This window comes from Jaculus jaculus, chromosome 7 (genome assembly GCF_020740685.1).
Source record: "Jaculus jaculus isolate mJacJac1 chromosome 7, mJacJac1.mat.Y.cur, whole genome shotgun sequence".
Lineage (NCBI taxonomy): Eukaryota > Metazoa > Chordata > Mammalia > Rodentia > Dipodidae > Jaculus > Jaculus jaculus.
Genome location: NC_059108.1, coordinates 122,074,575 through 122,091,986, shown reverse-complemented (window position 1 = coordinate 122,091,986; position 17,412 = coordinate 122,074,575). Strand labels below are relative to the sequence as shown.

Below are 17,412 nucleotides of genomic sequence, written 5' to 3'. Positions count from 1 at the left end.
GTGCCACAAAGTACAAGGCCCCTTTTACAAACATTTGCTGTTTTTAGTAGTACAAATCTACTAGCTCATTCATCCTCACGGTAACTGTGGTCATCACTCTTAGTATCCTCATTTTACCCATAAGGCAACTGAGGCTTGGCACAGTGAGGTAACGTGGCAAGGATCCCACAGGTGCAGAGTACCAAGCAGGATACTGGCTAAAGCCATTAGGATCTAGGACACCCCATTGATACCCAAGTCATAGCTTGCTATCGAGGATAACACAGGAGGGGGCTTAGCGGTTAGGCACTTGCCTGTGAAGCCTAAGGACCCCGGTTCGAGGCTCAGTTCCCCAGGACCCACGTAAGCCAGATGCACAAGGGGGTGCATGTGTCTGGAGTTTGTTTGCAGTGGCTGGAGGCCCCAGTGTGCCCATTCTCTCTCTCTTTATTTCTCTCTCTCTCTTTCTCTGTCTGTCTGTCACTCTCAAATACATAAACAAAAATAAAACAAAAAAAAAATTTAAAAAGATAACACAGGCAGTAAGAACACACATTACGACTTCTGGTTTCCCTGGGTGGGTCCTTTATTTGGCAAGAGTATGCAGAAAGAGATAATACATGAATAATTACATATCTCGCCACAAAGAGGTGATTATTGCTGAGCTCTTTACACATTGACATGGATATGCACTTTTGCAAAGTCAGAGGCTAATTATACAGTTTCAAAGTCCTGCCATTTTCTCTTCACATCGAATGAACTGTTCCTTGAATGGCTACTAGGGCCAGTCTCTGGATGAATCCCAGGAAGCCAGGGCTGCCTAGTAACAGATGATTGGGAGAGCCGAGGTGGCAGACAAGGCAGTCTTGCAGGACTGGGGCTCACAGACCACCGCAGGGGGAGGGGCTGCAGCGGCTAGTGGGAAGGACATCCCAGAGCAAGGACAGCTCCGAGGCACGGCGGAGTCCACAAGGAGCTTGCCAGCTTTCCCTAGGGGATGTCGATGTTGAAGGTCCGCTAATGGGCTTTTAAATGGGGACAAACTTCAGATTGGCATCTGATTGTTGATTTGAGCTGGAAGTAGGCAAAGCAAGGTGGGGGAGGGAGCCCCTGGTGAGACAGGATGGAAGACATAAAGACAGCAGCAGCAATGAGAAGAGAAATGAGGAGATAGATTCCAAAAGGATTTAAGGGCTGGAGAGATGGCTTAGCGGTTAAGGCATTTGCCTGCAAAGCCAAAGGACCTTGGTTTGATTCCCCAGGACCCATGTAAGCCAGATGCATGAGGTTGCGCATGCATCTGGAGTTCGTTTGCATTGTCTGGAGGCCCTGGCGTGCCCATTTTCTCTCTCTCTGCCTCTTTCCCTCTCTTGCTCTCTCAAATTAATTAATTAATTTTTTTTTAAAAAAGGATTTAAAGGGGCTGGAGAGGTGGCTTGGTGGTTAAGCGCTTGCCTGTGAAGCCTAAGAACACCGGTTTGAGGCTCGATTCCCCAGGACCCACGTTAGCCAGATGCACAAGGGGGTGCACGTGTCTGGAATTCATTTACAGTGGCTGGAAGCCCTGGTGCGCCCATTTTCTCTCTCTCTCTGCCTCCTTCTCTCTGTCTGTCACTCTCAAGTAAATAAATAAAAAACAAACAAACAAACAAACAAACAAAAAAAGGATATAAGGGCTGGAGAGATGGCTCAGCAATTAAGGCACTTGCCCAAAAAGCCTAACTACCTGGGTTTGATTCCCCAGTACCCATTTAAAGCCAGATGCACAAAGTGTGGCATGAATCTGGAGTTCGTCTGTGGTAGCTAGAGGCCCTGGTGTGCCCATTCTCTCTCTCTCTCTCCTGGCATATATATATATATATATATATTTTTTTTTAAATGGGGGATGAGCTGGGTATGGTGGCACACACCTTTAATCCCAGCACTTGGGAGGCACAGGTAGGAGGATCACGGTGAGTTCAAGGCCACCCTAAGACTACATAGTGAATTCCAAGTCAGCCCGGACCAGAGTGAGACTCTATCTCAAAAAACAAACAAGCAAACAAAAAAAAGGAGGGGTATGTACGAGGTGAAAGCCTATAAGTTAGTGGATTCACCATGGGACTTCTTGGTTGATGAGATGTTTATGGACATGCTTAACCAGAGTCTTAAAAAAATTGCATGACCTTAATTATTGAAAGTATTTAAAATCATTTTAATATTGAAAAGACCTGGAAGTTGGTAGCATGTTTGTGTGGTGTACGCAAAGACCTGGGTTCAGTCCCTGAGCACTGTATAAACTGGGCATAGTGGCATACACCTGTAACCCTAGCCCTTGCGAGGTGGAGACAGAAGGATTAGAAATCGAAGGTCATCCTCAGTGACATAGGGAGTTGGAGTCCAGCCTATGAGAAGTGAAGTCCTGTCACAAATAACGATCTTTAAAGGACATATGGTAAGTACATCTACTTATGTGGCATAGTGTGACATTTTGATACGTGTATACAGTATATAACCAGATCAGGGTAGCTGGCATATCCACCCCCTCAGACATGTCTCATTTCTTTGTGAACATTCAAAATCTTCCCTACTAATTATTTGGGATATACAATGAACTGCGGTCAACCATAGCTACCCCAGTGTGCTGTCCAACGTAAGAAATCACTCCTATTCAACTGCACCCCTGTTCCATTAATCATGTTCTCTCCCTTCCTCCTCTTCCCTCTTGACCAGCATATTAAAAAAACAAAACAAAACAAAACAAAACAAAACAAAACAAAAAAAACAGGCTGGAGAGATGGCTTAGCGATTAAGGCGTTTGCCCGCAAAGACAAAGGATCCCGGTTCGACTCTCCAGGATCCACGTAAGGCACATGCACAAGGGAGGAGCGCATGCATCTGTAGTTCGTTTGCAGTGGTTGGAAGCCCTAGTGCGCCCATTCTCTCTCTCTCTCTCTCACTTGGCCTCTTTTCCTCTCTCAAATAAATAAATAAAAATATTTTTAAAAAAAAAAACAAGACAAAACAAAATAAAAAAACACTTCTGCAGTTGGGACTGGCTTGCTCTCATACTGATGCCTTAGCACGGGACAAGTCCTAGTCCACTGGGCCTGAGAGGAAGATGAGAGACTGATGGAGCACAGCCACTCCAGTGAAACTTCCCCAGCCCCAGATGACACAGCCCAGTGCTCCAGGCCAGGCGAGATCTTTTAACCCACAGACAGGTGAGCTGCAATCGTAAACGGGAGGGGATTTAGGACACAGGGTTTGAGGACGGTTTGTTTGGGTGGCACCTGCTAGCTGATTGAGAAGCATCGCCATCCTTGTAGTGACTGCATGTCAGTACTGGGCCGCAGGAAGCAGCACCGAACCTGACAGGCAGGTCCTGACCCAGAAACACGGAGTAAAGTGAAGCAGGGCCCCTGGCTTCTAACTGGGTCTTTGGTGTCATCAGTCAGGATGGGGTCAGAGGAGGGAAACAGGTTTGGGGAAGAGAAGATGAGTGATTTGATAAAGACGCTTGAGGTACCTGTGGGACGTTCAGGTCGAGGCAGTTAGGAAAGAGCAGGCGGACAGGCATGCTGCTTTGAGGAAGGACTGGGCGCTAGAGGCCGAGCTGGTTGGGCAGTGGGCTCGGAGGAAGAGGTCTGGCTTGGGACTGAAAGTTAGCAATAGAATTTAACAAAAACAGGGCTGGGGGCTGGAAAGATGGCTTAGCGGTTAGAACGCTTGTCTGCAAAGCCTGAGAACTCATGTTTGACTCTCCAAGTCCCACGTAAGCCAGACATTACAATGTGACACAAGCGCACAGGGTTGCACATGCGCACAAGATGACGCAGATGTGTGGCGTTTGACTACAGTGGCTGGAGGCTGTGGCATTCCCATTCTCTCTCTCTCTCTCTTTCTCTCTCTCGAGGCTGTGGCATATCAGTTCTCTCTCCCTCTCTCTCTGATTAAAATAAATAAATAAATAAATAAAGCCGGGTGTGGTGGCGCACGCCTCTAATCCCAGCACTCGGGAGGCAGAGGTAGGAAGATCGCTGAGAGTTCAAGGCCACCCTGAGACTACCTAGTGAATTCCAGGTCAGCTTGAGTGAGCTAGAGTGAGACCCTACCTCAAAAAAAAAAAAAAAAAATAATTAAAAACAAACAAACAAACAAACAGGGCTGGAAAGCTGGGTTAGCAGTTAAGGCATTTGCTGCAAAGCCTAACAACTTGGGTTTGATTCCCCAAATACCCACGTAAAGGCAGATGCATAAAGAGGTGCTTGCATCTGGAGTTCATCTGTAGTGGCTGGTGGCCCTGGCACACCCATTCGCTCTCTGTCTCTCTTCTATCCCTCTCTGCTTGCAAATAAATAAATACTTAAAAAAAAAGAATTTGGGCTGGAGAGATGGCTTGCCTGTGAAGCCTAAGGACCCCGGTTCGAGGCTCGGTTTCCCAGGTCCCACGTTAGCCACATGCACGAGGGGGCGCACGCGTCTGGAGTTCGTGTGCAGAGGCTGGAAGCCCTGGCGCGCCCATTCTCTCTCTCTCCGTCTATCTGTCTTTCTCTCTGTGTCTGTCGCTCTCAAATAAATAAATACAAATTTTTTTAAAAAAATTAAAAAAAAAAAAAGAATTTATCCAAACAATCTGCACCTGCGGCAAAGAGTGGGATTTCTGTGGGAATTCAGAGGCGGATGGAAGAGGATTGCGGCTGGGTTTTAAAGACCACGTGACTCTGGGTTTGCGCTTGTGGAGGTGAGAGGAGAAGGTCCACCAGACAGAATGAGCAAAAGGCAAAGAGGCCAGGCGGGAAGACTAGATGGTGAGAACAAGGCTGAAGAAGGGGACTGGGTTGAGAAGACACTTGAGTGTCAGACCAAGGCTGCTGTCGTGTTTCTCTGGGCAAGGTGGAGCCACGGGAGGCTTCTGAGTGGGGCAGTGACAGGAGATTGGGAGATGGGCTGTCACTGCAGCAGGATGAGTTCTAAAGCAGAACTCAAGAGAGACTGGGTTCTAGTCTAAGCTCGTTCATTTATTGGCCTTAGATGCAGGGCGCATGATACTCTCTCAGCTTCTCTCTCACCTGTAAAATGGAGAGGAACTACCTGCCCTTCGTATACACCATTCTTCTTTTGTGAACAGGGTCTCGTGCAGCCCAGGCTGGCCCTAGGACTTGTATGTAGCTAAGGATGACTTTGAACTCCTAATTCTTCTGCCTCTACCTCCCAAGTGCTATTAAGTGTGTATACCACAACGCTAAGGTTATGCAGAGCTGGGGATTAATCCCAGGGCTTCATGGATGCCCTCTTTTCTTTCCTTTTTTTTTTTTTTTTTTTTTGTGTGTGTGTGTGTTTTAAGATACAGTCTTGGTATGTAACCCAGACTGGCCTGGAACTCACAGCCTTCCCAGCTCAGCCTTGCAAGTGCTAAGTTGACAAGCATGAGCTGCCTCGCCTGGATTCATATGTATCTTAAGAACCAGTGAATAATTGTGACTAAGGTACTGGGAAGACCATAAAGCAATACATAGAGGCGAGTGGGTATTGCAGTGAGGCCCGTATTAGCTAAAAGATGGTACCAGGATTCCCACATAAGTGAGAACATTGCAGACATCACCTTGGTGACCTCTGTCCTTTGTACTACCTGGGAGAGAGGATTGACAGAAAACAAGACAGGTTCCACAGGCAGCTGGAAAAATCCTCACTTTTTTTGTTTTTTTAAATGAATGGAAGTTCTTTTTTTTTTTTTTTTAAATTATTTTGAGAGAGAGGGAGAAGTAGGAAAGCACGGGGTGGGGAGAGAGAATGAGTGCACCAGGGCCTCCAGCCACCGCAAACGAACTCCAGATGCGTACACCACCTTGTGTATCTGGCTTACATGGATCCTGGAGAATCAAACCTGGGTCCTTTGGCTTTGCAGGTGAGCACCTTAACTGTTAAGCCATCCCTCCAGCCCTTCCTCCTTTTTTTTTTTTTTTTTTTTAATGAGAGAGAGAGAGCAAATTGGTGTACCAGGGCCTGCAGTCATTGCAATCAAATTCCAGATGCGTACACCATCTTGTGTTACCTTGTGTGTCTGGGTTATGTGGGACCTGGAGAGTTGAACATGGGTCCTTAGGCTTCACAGCCACACACCTTAACCACGAAGCAATCTCTCCAGCCCTAAAACTTCTCTTGATGCAACCTTGAACTCTCTCACACCAACTCTGCATAAACAAGACACGCCATTTAAACCTCTGCTTAGAAGAGGCTAGGGACCAACACCTGCAAAACAGGTCTATGAAACAGCCCTGCCCTCAAGGTGTTCACAGGCTAGTTGGGTCATCACACTCACATATTAAAAAGGAAATAAATCAGCTGGAGATGAAGCTCAATTGGTAGAGTGCTAGATTAGCAGGCACAGGGCCCTAGGTTCAATCCCAGGCATCACATGACTAGGCATGGTGATACGCATCTGTAATCCTAACACTTGGGAGGTAGAGGTCTTGGCTATGTAGTGAGTTTGAGGCCAACCTAAGCTACATGAGATCCTATCTCAAGGAAAAAAAAAAAAAGGTAAATAGAGCCAGGTGTGGTGGTGCATACTTTTAATTCCAGCATCCATAGGCAGAGGTAGGAGAATCACTGTGAATTCCAGGTCAGCCTGGGCTAGAGTGAGACCTCAACCCCTTCTCCCCTCAAAAAACAAGCAAACAAACAAACAAAAAAAAACCCAAAAAGTAAGTAGAGGGTTTCTGAGAACAGGACAAGTGAGTGGTCTATATCATCTCTGATAGAATGGGAGAAAAAAAGCTAGAGGTGCAGGATCCAGGTCAGGCACCAGGGAGGCAGTATGGAATGGGATCCAGGCCCTGAAGACTACAGTGGGATTTGGGAGAGGAAGAGAGGGTAGGAGAGGGGCACACTCTGTCAGCCCACTGATTTCCCTTCCACATTGAAACTCAGCCCCAAACCCATCTAATGTTGCAGTTAAAAGCACAATGTGACCATGTGCATTAAGTATCCCATTAGGGTGGCCATTATATATATATATAAACAACTGAAAAATACCAGTGCTGGCAAGGACTTGAAGAAACTGGAATTCTTGTACATTGTTGCAGGGACGTAAAACAGGAGAACATTATGGCACTTCTTCAAAAAGGGAACCATAAATTTCTCATATAACCCAGTGATTCCTCTTGTGGGTGTAGGCCCAAAAGAACTGGATGTGGAGGGCTGAAGAGATGGCTCAGTGGTTAAGGTGCTTGCCTGCAAAGCCTAATGACCCGGGTTGGATTCCCCAGTATCCACGTAAAGCCAGATGCACAAAGTGGCACATGTGTCTGGAGTTTGTTTGCAGCGGCTAGAGGCTCTGGCATGCCCATTCTGTCTTTCTGTCTTCTATCTCCCTCTACTTGCAAATAAATAAATAAAAATATTTTTTAAAAAAGAACTGGACATGTGGTCTTGAAGAAATGTTTGTGTACTCATATTCATAGCAGCATTATTCACAGTTGTCAAAACTGCCTGTGGCCCGGCATGTTGGTGCACACCTTTAACCCCATCATTCAGGAGGCAGAGGTAGGAGGATCACTGTGAGTTTGGGGCCAACCTGAGACTGAATTCCAGGTCAGCCTGTACTAGAGAGAGAGACCCTACCTTGGGAAAAAAAAAAAAAAGTGTGAACAGGTAAGTGGATAGGCCAGATAAGAAGGGGCGTCTTTCAGATATATGGTACAAATTGAATGGATCTGGAGGACATTACACTAAGGAAATGTCACAAAAGAGAAAAAACAAAACAAAACTCCACTAGGAATGACAAATTTGCAGACAGAAAAAATGGTTGCCAGGAGCCAGGTAGGGAAAGGTGGGATGGGAACTGGTGTTAAATGAGTTGAGTTTCTGTTTGGGATGATAAGAAGGCTCTGGAAATGGACGGTAGTGATAGCTATTACATTGTCAATGTTCTTTTTTCCCAAATATTTTTATTTGTGTGCGTGTGTATATACACACTAGGGTCTCTTGCCACTGCTAGTGAACACCAGGCACGTGCCACATTTTGTGTCTGGCTTTACGTGCTTACTGGGGGACTGAACCTAGGCAGCAGGCTTTGCAAGCAAGTGCCACTGAGCAATCGCCCCAGGCCTGTAGATATTCTGAACACTACTGACTTATACATTTGAGTGTTAAAGTGGTATTTTCTCTCTCTCTCTCTCTCTCTCTCTCTGTGTGTGTGTGTGGGGGGGGTAGAGGTGGGTGGTGGTGGTGGTGGACAGAGAGGTGGCTTAGATCTCCGAAATATGATTGACTTAGATCTGTGGGAGCAATTGGGGGAGAAATAGGGTCTCTAATGGATGGGCCTGGTCAGGAGAGATACAACTTGGTGGTGCATGACTTTAATCCCAGCACTTAGGAGGATCACTGTGAGTTCAAGGTCACCCTGAGACTACACAGTGAATCCCAGATCAGCCTGGACTAACTACAGCGAGATTCTACTTCAAAAAGCAAAATATAAAATAAAGTTTTAAAAGGTATACAGAGTATAGCAGACATGCTCAAGTAGGGTTTTTTTTTGTAGTTTATTAATTTTTTTTTATTTTAGAGAGAGAGACAAGAGAGAATTGGCAGCCAGGGCCTCAGCCACTGAAATCAAATTGCAGAAGCTTGCGCCACCTAGTGGGCGCGTGCGGCCTTGTGCTTACCTCACCTTTGGTGTCCTGCTCAGGTGGGATCTGGAGAGTTGAACATGCGTCTTTAGGCTTGGTAGGCAAGCACCTTAACCTCTAAGCCACTTCTCCAGCCTTCAAGGAGTATTTGAATACCATTGCTCAGAGGAAACCAGTGGGTTGGGCTTTGGGGTATTTCTTTTTCCCCCCTCGTGCCATTTCCCAGGTCCACCTGGGAAAGCCAGAATAGAGAATTGCATCCACAAACACAGGGTCAGTAAACCACCAAAGAGGAGGGAGAAGAGGTAGAGGGGGGGGATTGGAACTCCTCTCCAGCCCGGCCCCTCCAGAGACCCGGGCTGGGCGGGCCCGAGGTTGCAGGCAGCATGTCTTGCTCATCTTGTGTCGCCTTGTGTCCCCAAGCAGCAGGCTGCAGCCGGCACCATGGCTTCTGCCGAGCCCCTGACGGCGCTGTCCCGCTGGTACCTGTACGCCATCCACGGCTACTTCTGCGAGGTGATGTTCACGGCCGCCTGGGAGTTCGTGGTGAACTTTAACTGGAAGTTCCCCGGGGTCACGAGCGTGTGGGCCCTCTTCATCTACGGCACCTCCATCCTCATCGTGGAGCGCATGTACCTGCGCTTGCGCCGCCGCTGCCCCCTGCTGGTGCGCTGCCTCATCTACACGCTGTGGACCTACGCGTGGGAGTTCACCACGGGCTTCATCCTGCGCCAGTTCAACGCCTGCCCCTGGGACTACTCGCAGTTCGACTTCGACTTCATGGGCCTCATCACCCTGGAGTATGCGGTGCCCTGGTTCTGCGGGGCCCTCATCATGGAGCAGTTCATCATCCGAAACACTCTGCGCCTGCGCTTTGACAAGGATGCCGAGCCCGGGGAGCCTGGCAGCCCGCCGGCCCTGGCCAATGGTCATGTCAAGACCGACTGAGTCAGTCGCGGGGCGGGGGAGGTGGGGGTGTATGGCGGGGAGAAGGATTTGAAGGGAGGGCCTGGGGCCCCGGGCGGGGTCTCTCCTTGGAACCCATGGACCCAGTGACCAAGCTGATGGCCCCTTCTGCTCAGCACAAGCCCTACCCTCAGCTGGCATTATTAGCCCAGCCCTGTGTGGTCAGTGGTGGGATGGGGTTGAATGGCTGGGCATCCAAGCAACAGGACATTGAGAGTCGTCCATGGATCTCAGCCCGGCCCGGCGGCCGGTGGCCAGAGACTTGTGGCTGGATAATGAACGATTGGACCACATGGATGACTTTGGACAGCAGCAGGGCCTGTCCTGGCTAAGGAACGTGGACTCCAGAGCCACAGGTGGAAGGGGAGGTCTGAGAAGGCTTTGGACGCCTTTGGGGCCGCCTCCCCCTGCCTGCCTCCTGGCTTTTAGATGGCTTTGGCTGGTTCCATTAGGCAATATTCAGGTGCTTGCTTGCAACCAATACCTCCCCAGGGGCCTGTGAGCTGTAGCCTAAGAGAAACCCAGCCGCCAGCAGGTTGCTTGGCGGCGATGCTGGCGTGCAAAGGGCTGGGAAATCTTCCCCCTGGCTCCTGTCCCCTCCCCCAGGGCCCCATGCTGCTCCCTTGGCCTTCTGGGGGGGCCACCCCTGTGGTGCTGGATTCCCACCAACCTTGGGCTTTTGGAGGTTTCAATCCCCGTGTGTTCGGTGGTGTTTCCCCCGTTATGTTCAAGATCTCTACCATTAGCAGGCAGCCCTGTACTCTGTCGGTCCCCACACCCGCCCACGGCCCCAGCAGCTGGCCAGTACAGCAGCAGACAGAGGCGCAGCCTTGAAACAGTCCCCCATCTGCATCCTGCAGCCTTCCCTCCATCAAAGGTGCCCTATAGAAAAAGTAGATTTCTAGGCCCAACTTGCCATAGCTTGTTTTTTTTTTATCCCCCCCCCCAAGGCAATATGATGATCCTAGGGCACAGGGGAGCAAGCATCCAGTATTGGAGATCCACGGAGAATAATGAAAACGAGGGCCGCAGAAGGCTCCTTGGAGCCCCTTTCTTGGGAAGGAATGAGTTCTGGTTCTACTGTGGACCCAGCTCTGCAGCTAAACCTCAGGGCTCCCCCTCCTACATCTCCTTCCAGCAAGGCTGACCCTTGGAGCCTCTTCGTCAGTCAGTAATAATTAATCCTGCCACACTCGTGGGCATTGTCATCTTGGTTATTCTCAGCTTTCCTCCACGACAGGTCCATTGCTGGCAGTGGACAGGTAGTCTTCTAGGCCCCTCCTGGCCTTGTCCCCAACTCTTTCAAAGGATGAGTGCATCAAAGAGTGGACCATCTCTTGGGACATAGTCTCAGCCACACTGGGATTCTGAGGTGGAAATTAACCACAGCCTTCTTATAGATCATTCACAAAGTGACAGTGACAGAGCCATCTGTGGGCTCTCCTCTTTCCTGTGGCCGGTTCCACCCGGACCATGCAGAGAGCACCAGCCAAGGCAGGCAGTAGGGGCTGTCCTGGGCTGGGAGAAGAGCTCAGAGACTCAATTGCTTTGGTGGCAATTCTCTTCTCCTGTAATTTGTTCTGTCTGGGGTGGGATTCAAGGCATTTCCCAGCCTGTTTGCTGGGCAGGCTCCTCAAACCACAAAACTACTTTCTGTGGAGGGCTGCCTTTGGTGTTTGCTGTAGCCCCAATTCCAGGCCTTTGAGGGTTACAAGGGTATCAGGCTTCCAATGGGAATGATTTGCATTCCGTCTAGGTAGAGAGGGTTCCTTGTTCCTGCTGGGCAATGTTTCCTCAGCCCCGTCTTCCAGTCTTAATCACCTGCACCCTAACACCTACCCAGATCACCCATACGTACAACTGAACTCAGTGGCCAGCTTGCTGAGGTCTCCTAACAGTTCTCAGAACAACCCTTGAGTGGCCCCCAGATCGCACACTCCAGATGCTACCGTCTTTTGAGTGTTCCATGGCACCATTTCCTCTCAAGGCCCTATGAATCCCACGTACAGGAGGGGGTCCCTGGAGTGAACTTCCATACTTGGCAACACTTGGCCTTGTGGTTTTGCCTTATTGAGGTCCCTTGTTGCTCAGACAGCTCCCTACAGGGCCAGAGGAGACTAAACAACTCAGCCTGACCACGTGACCTGCAGGTTCACATCTCACCAGGGACAGCCTAGACGTCAACTTTTGTTTTATTGGGTATCTTCTAGGGTCTCAATCCTTTCATGTCCAAGGGCATAAAGTTTGGGGAGTTTCTTTTGTTTTATTGGGCATCTTTTAGGGTCTCAATCCTTTCATGTCCAGGGGCACAAAGGTTGGGGAGTTTCCCAAGTCCTGCTGAGCAATGGGGAGTTTCTGTTGTTTGTGAGCTGGGCGAATCTGCTGGCCAAGACAGCCCCTTCTCTGCGGTACGGACAGCAAGGGCTGCCCTGCGTGGTTGAGCTGCTTGTGATGTTTGCCAGTCTTCCTCTTTCCTGTCCCCTCCTCGCTGCCAGTAAGTCACAATGGCCTATGCTTATTCACAGCAATAATATGTGGGGACTGCTCATGAATCCCTTTTGACCTGGTCCCTCACTCTGCATGGGTCTCCTGGGAGGCTACTGAGATGGTCACTTTACTTGAGAACCTGTGTTTGTGAAGCTTTGGGCTGGGCAGACCCAGGAGTGTTCCTGTAGGAAGCCAGTGGGCCCAGCCCTGGGTTATGGGTAAGGCCAGCAGAGAGCCTGCCCTGGAAGACCTGGAGGAGCTGCAGGCCCCAGCTTTGTAAAAGGGCCTTTGAAATGGGTGGGGACTGTCTTCCAGCTGGGCAGCTCTTGAGAAAGGCATATGACTGATTTGTGTACCCATCACCTGCTATGTCTCCTTTCGTCTCGGTCTCTTCCTTTTCATATCTGTGCACATAAAATATACTGGTGTTCATGTTCCATCTGGCTCGGACCCACGTCTGCGGCTTTGAAGCCCTCTCCCCAGGGACTCCTGGAGGTCATGCCCTGCATCACATCCTCCCCAAAGGCTACAGGAGTGGCCTAGCACTTCCTGCCAGCACTCACTGTTCTAGCCCCTCTGACCCTCTGAATACACCCCCACGTACCTGGCCTAGCTCTTGTAGAGTGGGTTCTGGGCCAGGCTTTCATCTCAGGCCAAAGGCAGATGAGAGCCAGCACTCTGCAGGCTGGCTCCACCAGCTCATAGGATGGGCTTCTCTCACACACACTGGCTGTGATACGGGATGTCCTATAGGACAGGACAGAGGAGGCTGAGGGTACCCCAAGCAGCTAGAAGGCCAGGACCACCCCAATCCCCCCCCCCCCGTACCACACTGAAAATCACACTTTGGAGAGACAGGTCTGCACTTCTCCCTGGTAAGCACTTTCCCTAAGACACACCTTTGGGGGAAGTAAGTGCTTCTCTGCCTCTCCACCTTACCCCCCCCCCCTCCACTATCCGCTTCCACGAAGAGCATGGACAGTTCTGACGTTTCTCAGCCTGTTCAGCTAAACCCGATGGCCTGGACGCCCCTGCCACAGCAGGCTCTAGAACATGACTGTTTTCAGGTGACCGGGAGGGCCCTTTGCACCTCCTCCCCAAGCATACACATTCATTCACTTGAAAACAATTTCTTGTTTTAAAAAATTTACTTATTTTCATTTGAGATAGAAAGTGGGAGAGAGAGAAGAGAGCATGGGTGCGCCAGGGCCTCCGGCCACTGTGAACAAACTCTAGCCACAGGCGGCACCTTGTGCATCTGGCTTATGTGGGACCTGGAGAGTCGAATATGGGTCCTTAGGCTTTGCAGACAGGTGCCTTAACTGCTACGCCATCCACCCAGCCCCAAAACATTAAGTTATTTGAAAGCTTTTCCCCTTGTCAAGATGAGCTTGTATAAAGCACCCCAACAGCCATTTATGTGTTAGCCTAAGGTGGCTTTCTCAGAGTAAGAGTTTATAGAAAGAAGAAAACATGAAACAGTGAAACCACCTACTGTATGGGGCTTCAGAGAAGAGGCAAGGCTCAGACTTTGGGGTCCCAAGACTCTGGAGAGAGAGATCATTGGTGCACCGGGGCTTCCAGCCACTGCAACCAAACTTCAGAGGGGTGCGCCTCTTGAGCACATGTGCAACCTTGCACGCTTGTGTCACTTTGTGTGTCTAGCTTATGTGAGTCCTTAGGCTTCACAGGCAAGCACCTTAACCACTAGGCCATCTCTCCAGCCCCCAAGACTTCTTAACGAACCAGCCAACAGGTACCTTCCTTTCTTAACTCTACCACCACCTCCTTCCTCACCCAATCCAAAGGGCTGGTCTAAAGTCACAGCATTAACAGAAAGGTCCAAGAGATCTAATGCCAAGGACTTATATCTTCTAAAAACCTACCAAGTCTTTGCAAAAACTTAACACTTAAAAGTAGTACAGAAATGACTAAGAACCGTAACTTTTCTTTCTGGGGTGGTTGGTGTTGAGGTCAGGTTTGCATTGCTGGCAGAAAACATCTGACCAAGAGCAGCTTGTGGGGGAAAAAAAAAAAAAAAAAGGTTTATTTTGGCTGACAGACTCAAGGAGAAGCTCCATGATGGCAGGTGAAAACAATGACATGAGCAGAGAATGGCCATCACCTCCTGGCCAACATCAGAGGGATGACAGCAACAGGAGAATATGCCAAACACTGACAAAGGGAAGCTGGCTATAACACCCATAAGCCTACCCCAACAACACACTGCCTCCAGGAGGTGTTAGTTCCCAAACCCCCATCAGCTGGGCAACCTAGCATTCAGAATACCTAAGTTTGTGGGGGACACCTGAATCAAACCAACACATTCTGCCCCTGGCCCCCACAAACTGATAACCATCCATAATGTAAAATGCAATTCAGTCAGTCCAACCTTAAAAGTCCTCATAGTTTTAATAATCAAACATCCCCATAGTCCAAAGTCTTTTAACTGAGCCATAATGCCAAAAATAAAACCTAAAAAAAAAAAAAAACATAATGGCACAGAATAAACATTTACACTGCAAATGATGGCATTGGGCATAGAAAAAAATTCAACTAACACAAGATTTAAACAGGGAAAACATCCAACTCCATTGCTCCAAGTCCAGCAACTCTAGTCAGTGACAAATCTCTAAGTCCGATAATTCTAACCAGTAACAAGTCTCTGGAGTTCCAATTCCACCCCTCTAGCTAGGGTACTCACAGTCCTGGAAAACTTCATCCTGGGCCAGCAGCTTTTCTTAGCAGCCATCTCAAGGCCTTAACATCTCCACTGAAACCCACAATCCATCCTCATGGCTCCATGGGATCTCCATGCAGGCATCCAACAAACCTGCTTCATACTGCCCATGGCTGTTTCCAAAACACAAGACCGTGTTACAAATTCAGTGACCTTCTCTTTCCTGCATTTCTCATATTCCACAATACCAAGTGAAGTGCCAATTTGTTAATCCAGAGGGGAATAAAGCACACTTTGAAGAACAAGACACTCCTTGAGCATTCAGACCCCTTCAAAGTGGTCTACGTTCTTCCTGTTGCCCCCAGTGCAGGTCAGCTGGCCCAATCTCAAAGGTTGTAATCTGTCATATAATTGCAGCTGAACAGATAGAAGTTTCAGCCCAAAGATTTCATTTCTGTGCCATATCCCTCTGCTCACACCAGTCCATTTCTACACAAAGCAACCCTGCACAAGTTCTCAGGACATGAGCATAACAGTAAGCCTCCTATACAAACTGCTTTTAGTCCAGTCCAGGTAAAGTTCTTTCTCACCCTCACAAGCCAAACCTCACAGTCTATAGTTTTTACTGCATTCAGGTCTTTCAGCTCTGACCAGAATAGTCCATCAAGCTGTACTTACAGCATTGCAAGGCATCTCTCAGGACAAGGTTTTAAGTCCTTCCACATTCCTTTTGAAAATCATTTCCAAAAGGCCAAAGCCACACAGTGAGGGTCCAAGCAGCAATGACCCCACTTCTGGCACTAACTTTACTGTTGCAGTCAGGTTTGCATTGCTGGCAGAAAACACCTGACCAAGTGCAGCTTGTGGGGAAAAGGGTTTCATATGTCTTACAGATTTTGGGGGAAGCTTCATGATGGAAAATGATGACATGAGAGCAGAGGGTGGACATCACCTCTGAGTCAACATCAGATGGACTAAAGCAACAGGAGAGTGTTCCAAACACTGGCAAGGGGAGACTTTATAAGCCCACCCCCAACAATACTCTGCCTGTAGGAGGCATTAATTCCCAAATCTCCATCAGCTGGAACCCTAGCATTCAGAACATCTAAGTTTATGGGGGACACCTGAATCACACCATCACAGGTGGATATCTCAGAGCACACATTGTCCACTCTGTACACTGGTCTAAACAAGGGATTGGTGAGCTGGCCTTCATTTGCTGGGCAGGGAAACAGGTACAGGAGGAGGTAGCTACTGAGCAAAGGCTGGAGGAGCTGGGTCTCATCTTCTTCTTCTTTTTTTTTTCTCAATTTTTATTAACATTTTCCATGATTATAAAAAACATATCCCATGGTAATACCCTTCCTCCCCCTGGGTCTCATCTTAACTGCAGCTGTGGCTCCTTCCATTGCTAGCACTGTAAGCAGGAGCTGGCCTCAAATTCCTGCTGCCAAGCACGCCCTGGCCTCAGCTTCTTGCGTAATTGGACTACAGGCATGCACCTGGGCTCCCAGCTTCGCAAATCTTATTTCAACACCAGCAGAAAACCTTTCAAGGAGGATTGGCGATGAGTTGGGTGCCCTTTGAACTTCACTTTCTGGATGCCTTTAGAGTCCAGCTCATAAGAATGCTCGGCTCAAGGTTAAATGAAATTGGTTAGGAGTGGCAGGATGGAGGAGTATAAGGTAGGCAGTATGGAATGCCATCTTAGCCAAGACTTAAGGCAGCTGGCACAAAGGTCCCTCCTACTGGAGGAGGGCTCTGAAATTTTGACCTCCAGCCATTTGAAACTTAGCCCTGACACCCTTTCTGCCCTTCCCAGGCAGTTTGTTTGTTTTTTTTTTTTTTGGTCTTGGGGGTTTTCCTCCTTGATTCTATTTCCAATTCAAGATGTAACCTGGTTTTTGGATATAGGTCCTCTCAGAAAGTTTGAAACTATGAGATGAAACCTCCTCAGAGCAATATAAGAACCTTCTGCCAGAACCCTTCTGTAAACTTAAATGGGCCTGACCACCCACCTTTGTAGTTCACCAGCTCCATACTGAACACATCCAGGGAACCAGGGATGGAGCTGGTAACACCAACAGCTAACCAGGGAGAAAGATGTTGAAGGGAAATTCACACACTGTATCATTGCACTGCTAGCGGCCTCTCTTGAAGCTGTAACAGAGAAGCCTGACCCATCTGGAGGGAAAGGTAAGGAGGGACGCTCAGGAGAGACAACACTACCCTAAGGCCCATTCCTGATACTTTCAGAAGTGGGCTGGATTCTCACCATCTAAATGCCTGAGTAGATGCTTAGTTGGGCAGGTGCAAAATAAGGCCAGCATATAGTGGGTACTTTGGTGTCCTATTAATAAATGAAGCTCTTTTTATTGCTTTTAAAAAAATATTTTATTGCTGGGTGTGGTGGCGCATGCCTTTAATCCCAGAACTCAGGAGGCAAAGGTAGGAGGATCGCCATGAGTTTGAGACCACCCTGAGAATACAGAGTGAATTCCAGGTCAGCCTTGGCTAGAGTGAGACCTTACCTCAAACAAACAAACAAACAAACAAACAAAATATATATGTGTGTGTGTGTGTAATTTATTTATTTATTTGAGAGAAACAGAGAGAGGGGAAGAGGCAGATAGAGAGGGAATGGGTACTGGGGAATTGAACCTGGGTCCTTAGGCTTCACACGCAAGT

At 48.6% G+C, this 17,412-nt stretch overlaps 1 protein-coding gene across 4 annotated transcripts in view; it reads left to right on the top strand.

The window, feature by feature from the left end:
- The window catches only part of Tmem229b (transmembrane protein 229B), a 50,948-nt gene extending 38,467 nt beyond the window's left edge, over positions 1–12,481 (top strand). For 3 of the 4 annotated variants that reach the window (XM_045155301.1, XM_045155300.1, XM_045155299.1), the window contains exon 3: positions 9,018–12,481. In XM_045155301.1, coding sequence (XP_045011236.1) covers positions 9,036–9,539 — 504 coding nt within the window. In that variant the 5' untranslated portion in view covers positions 9,018–9,035 and the 3' untranslated portion in view covers positions 9,540–12,481. Of the gene's footprint in view, positions 1–9,014 lie in introns of all 4 variants that reach the window. The other variant, XM_045155302.1, reaches the window with a different exon arrangement.
- Positions 12,482–17,412: the final 4,931 nt, after the last annotated feature.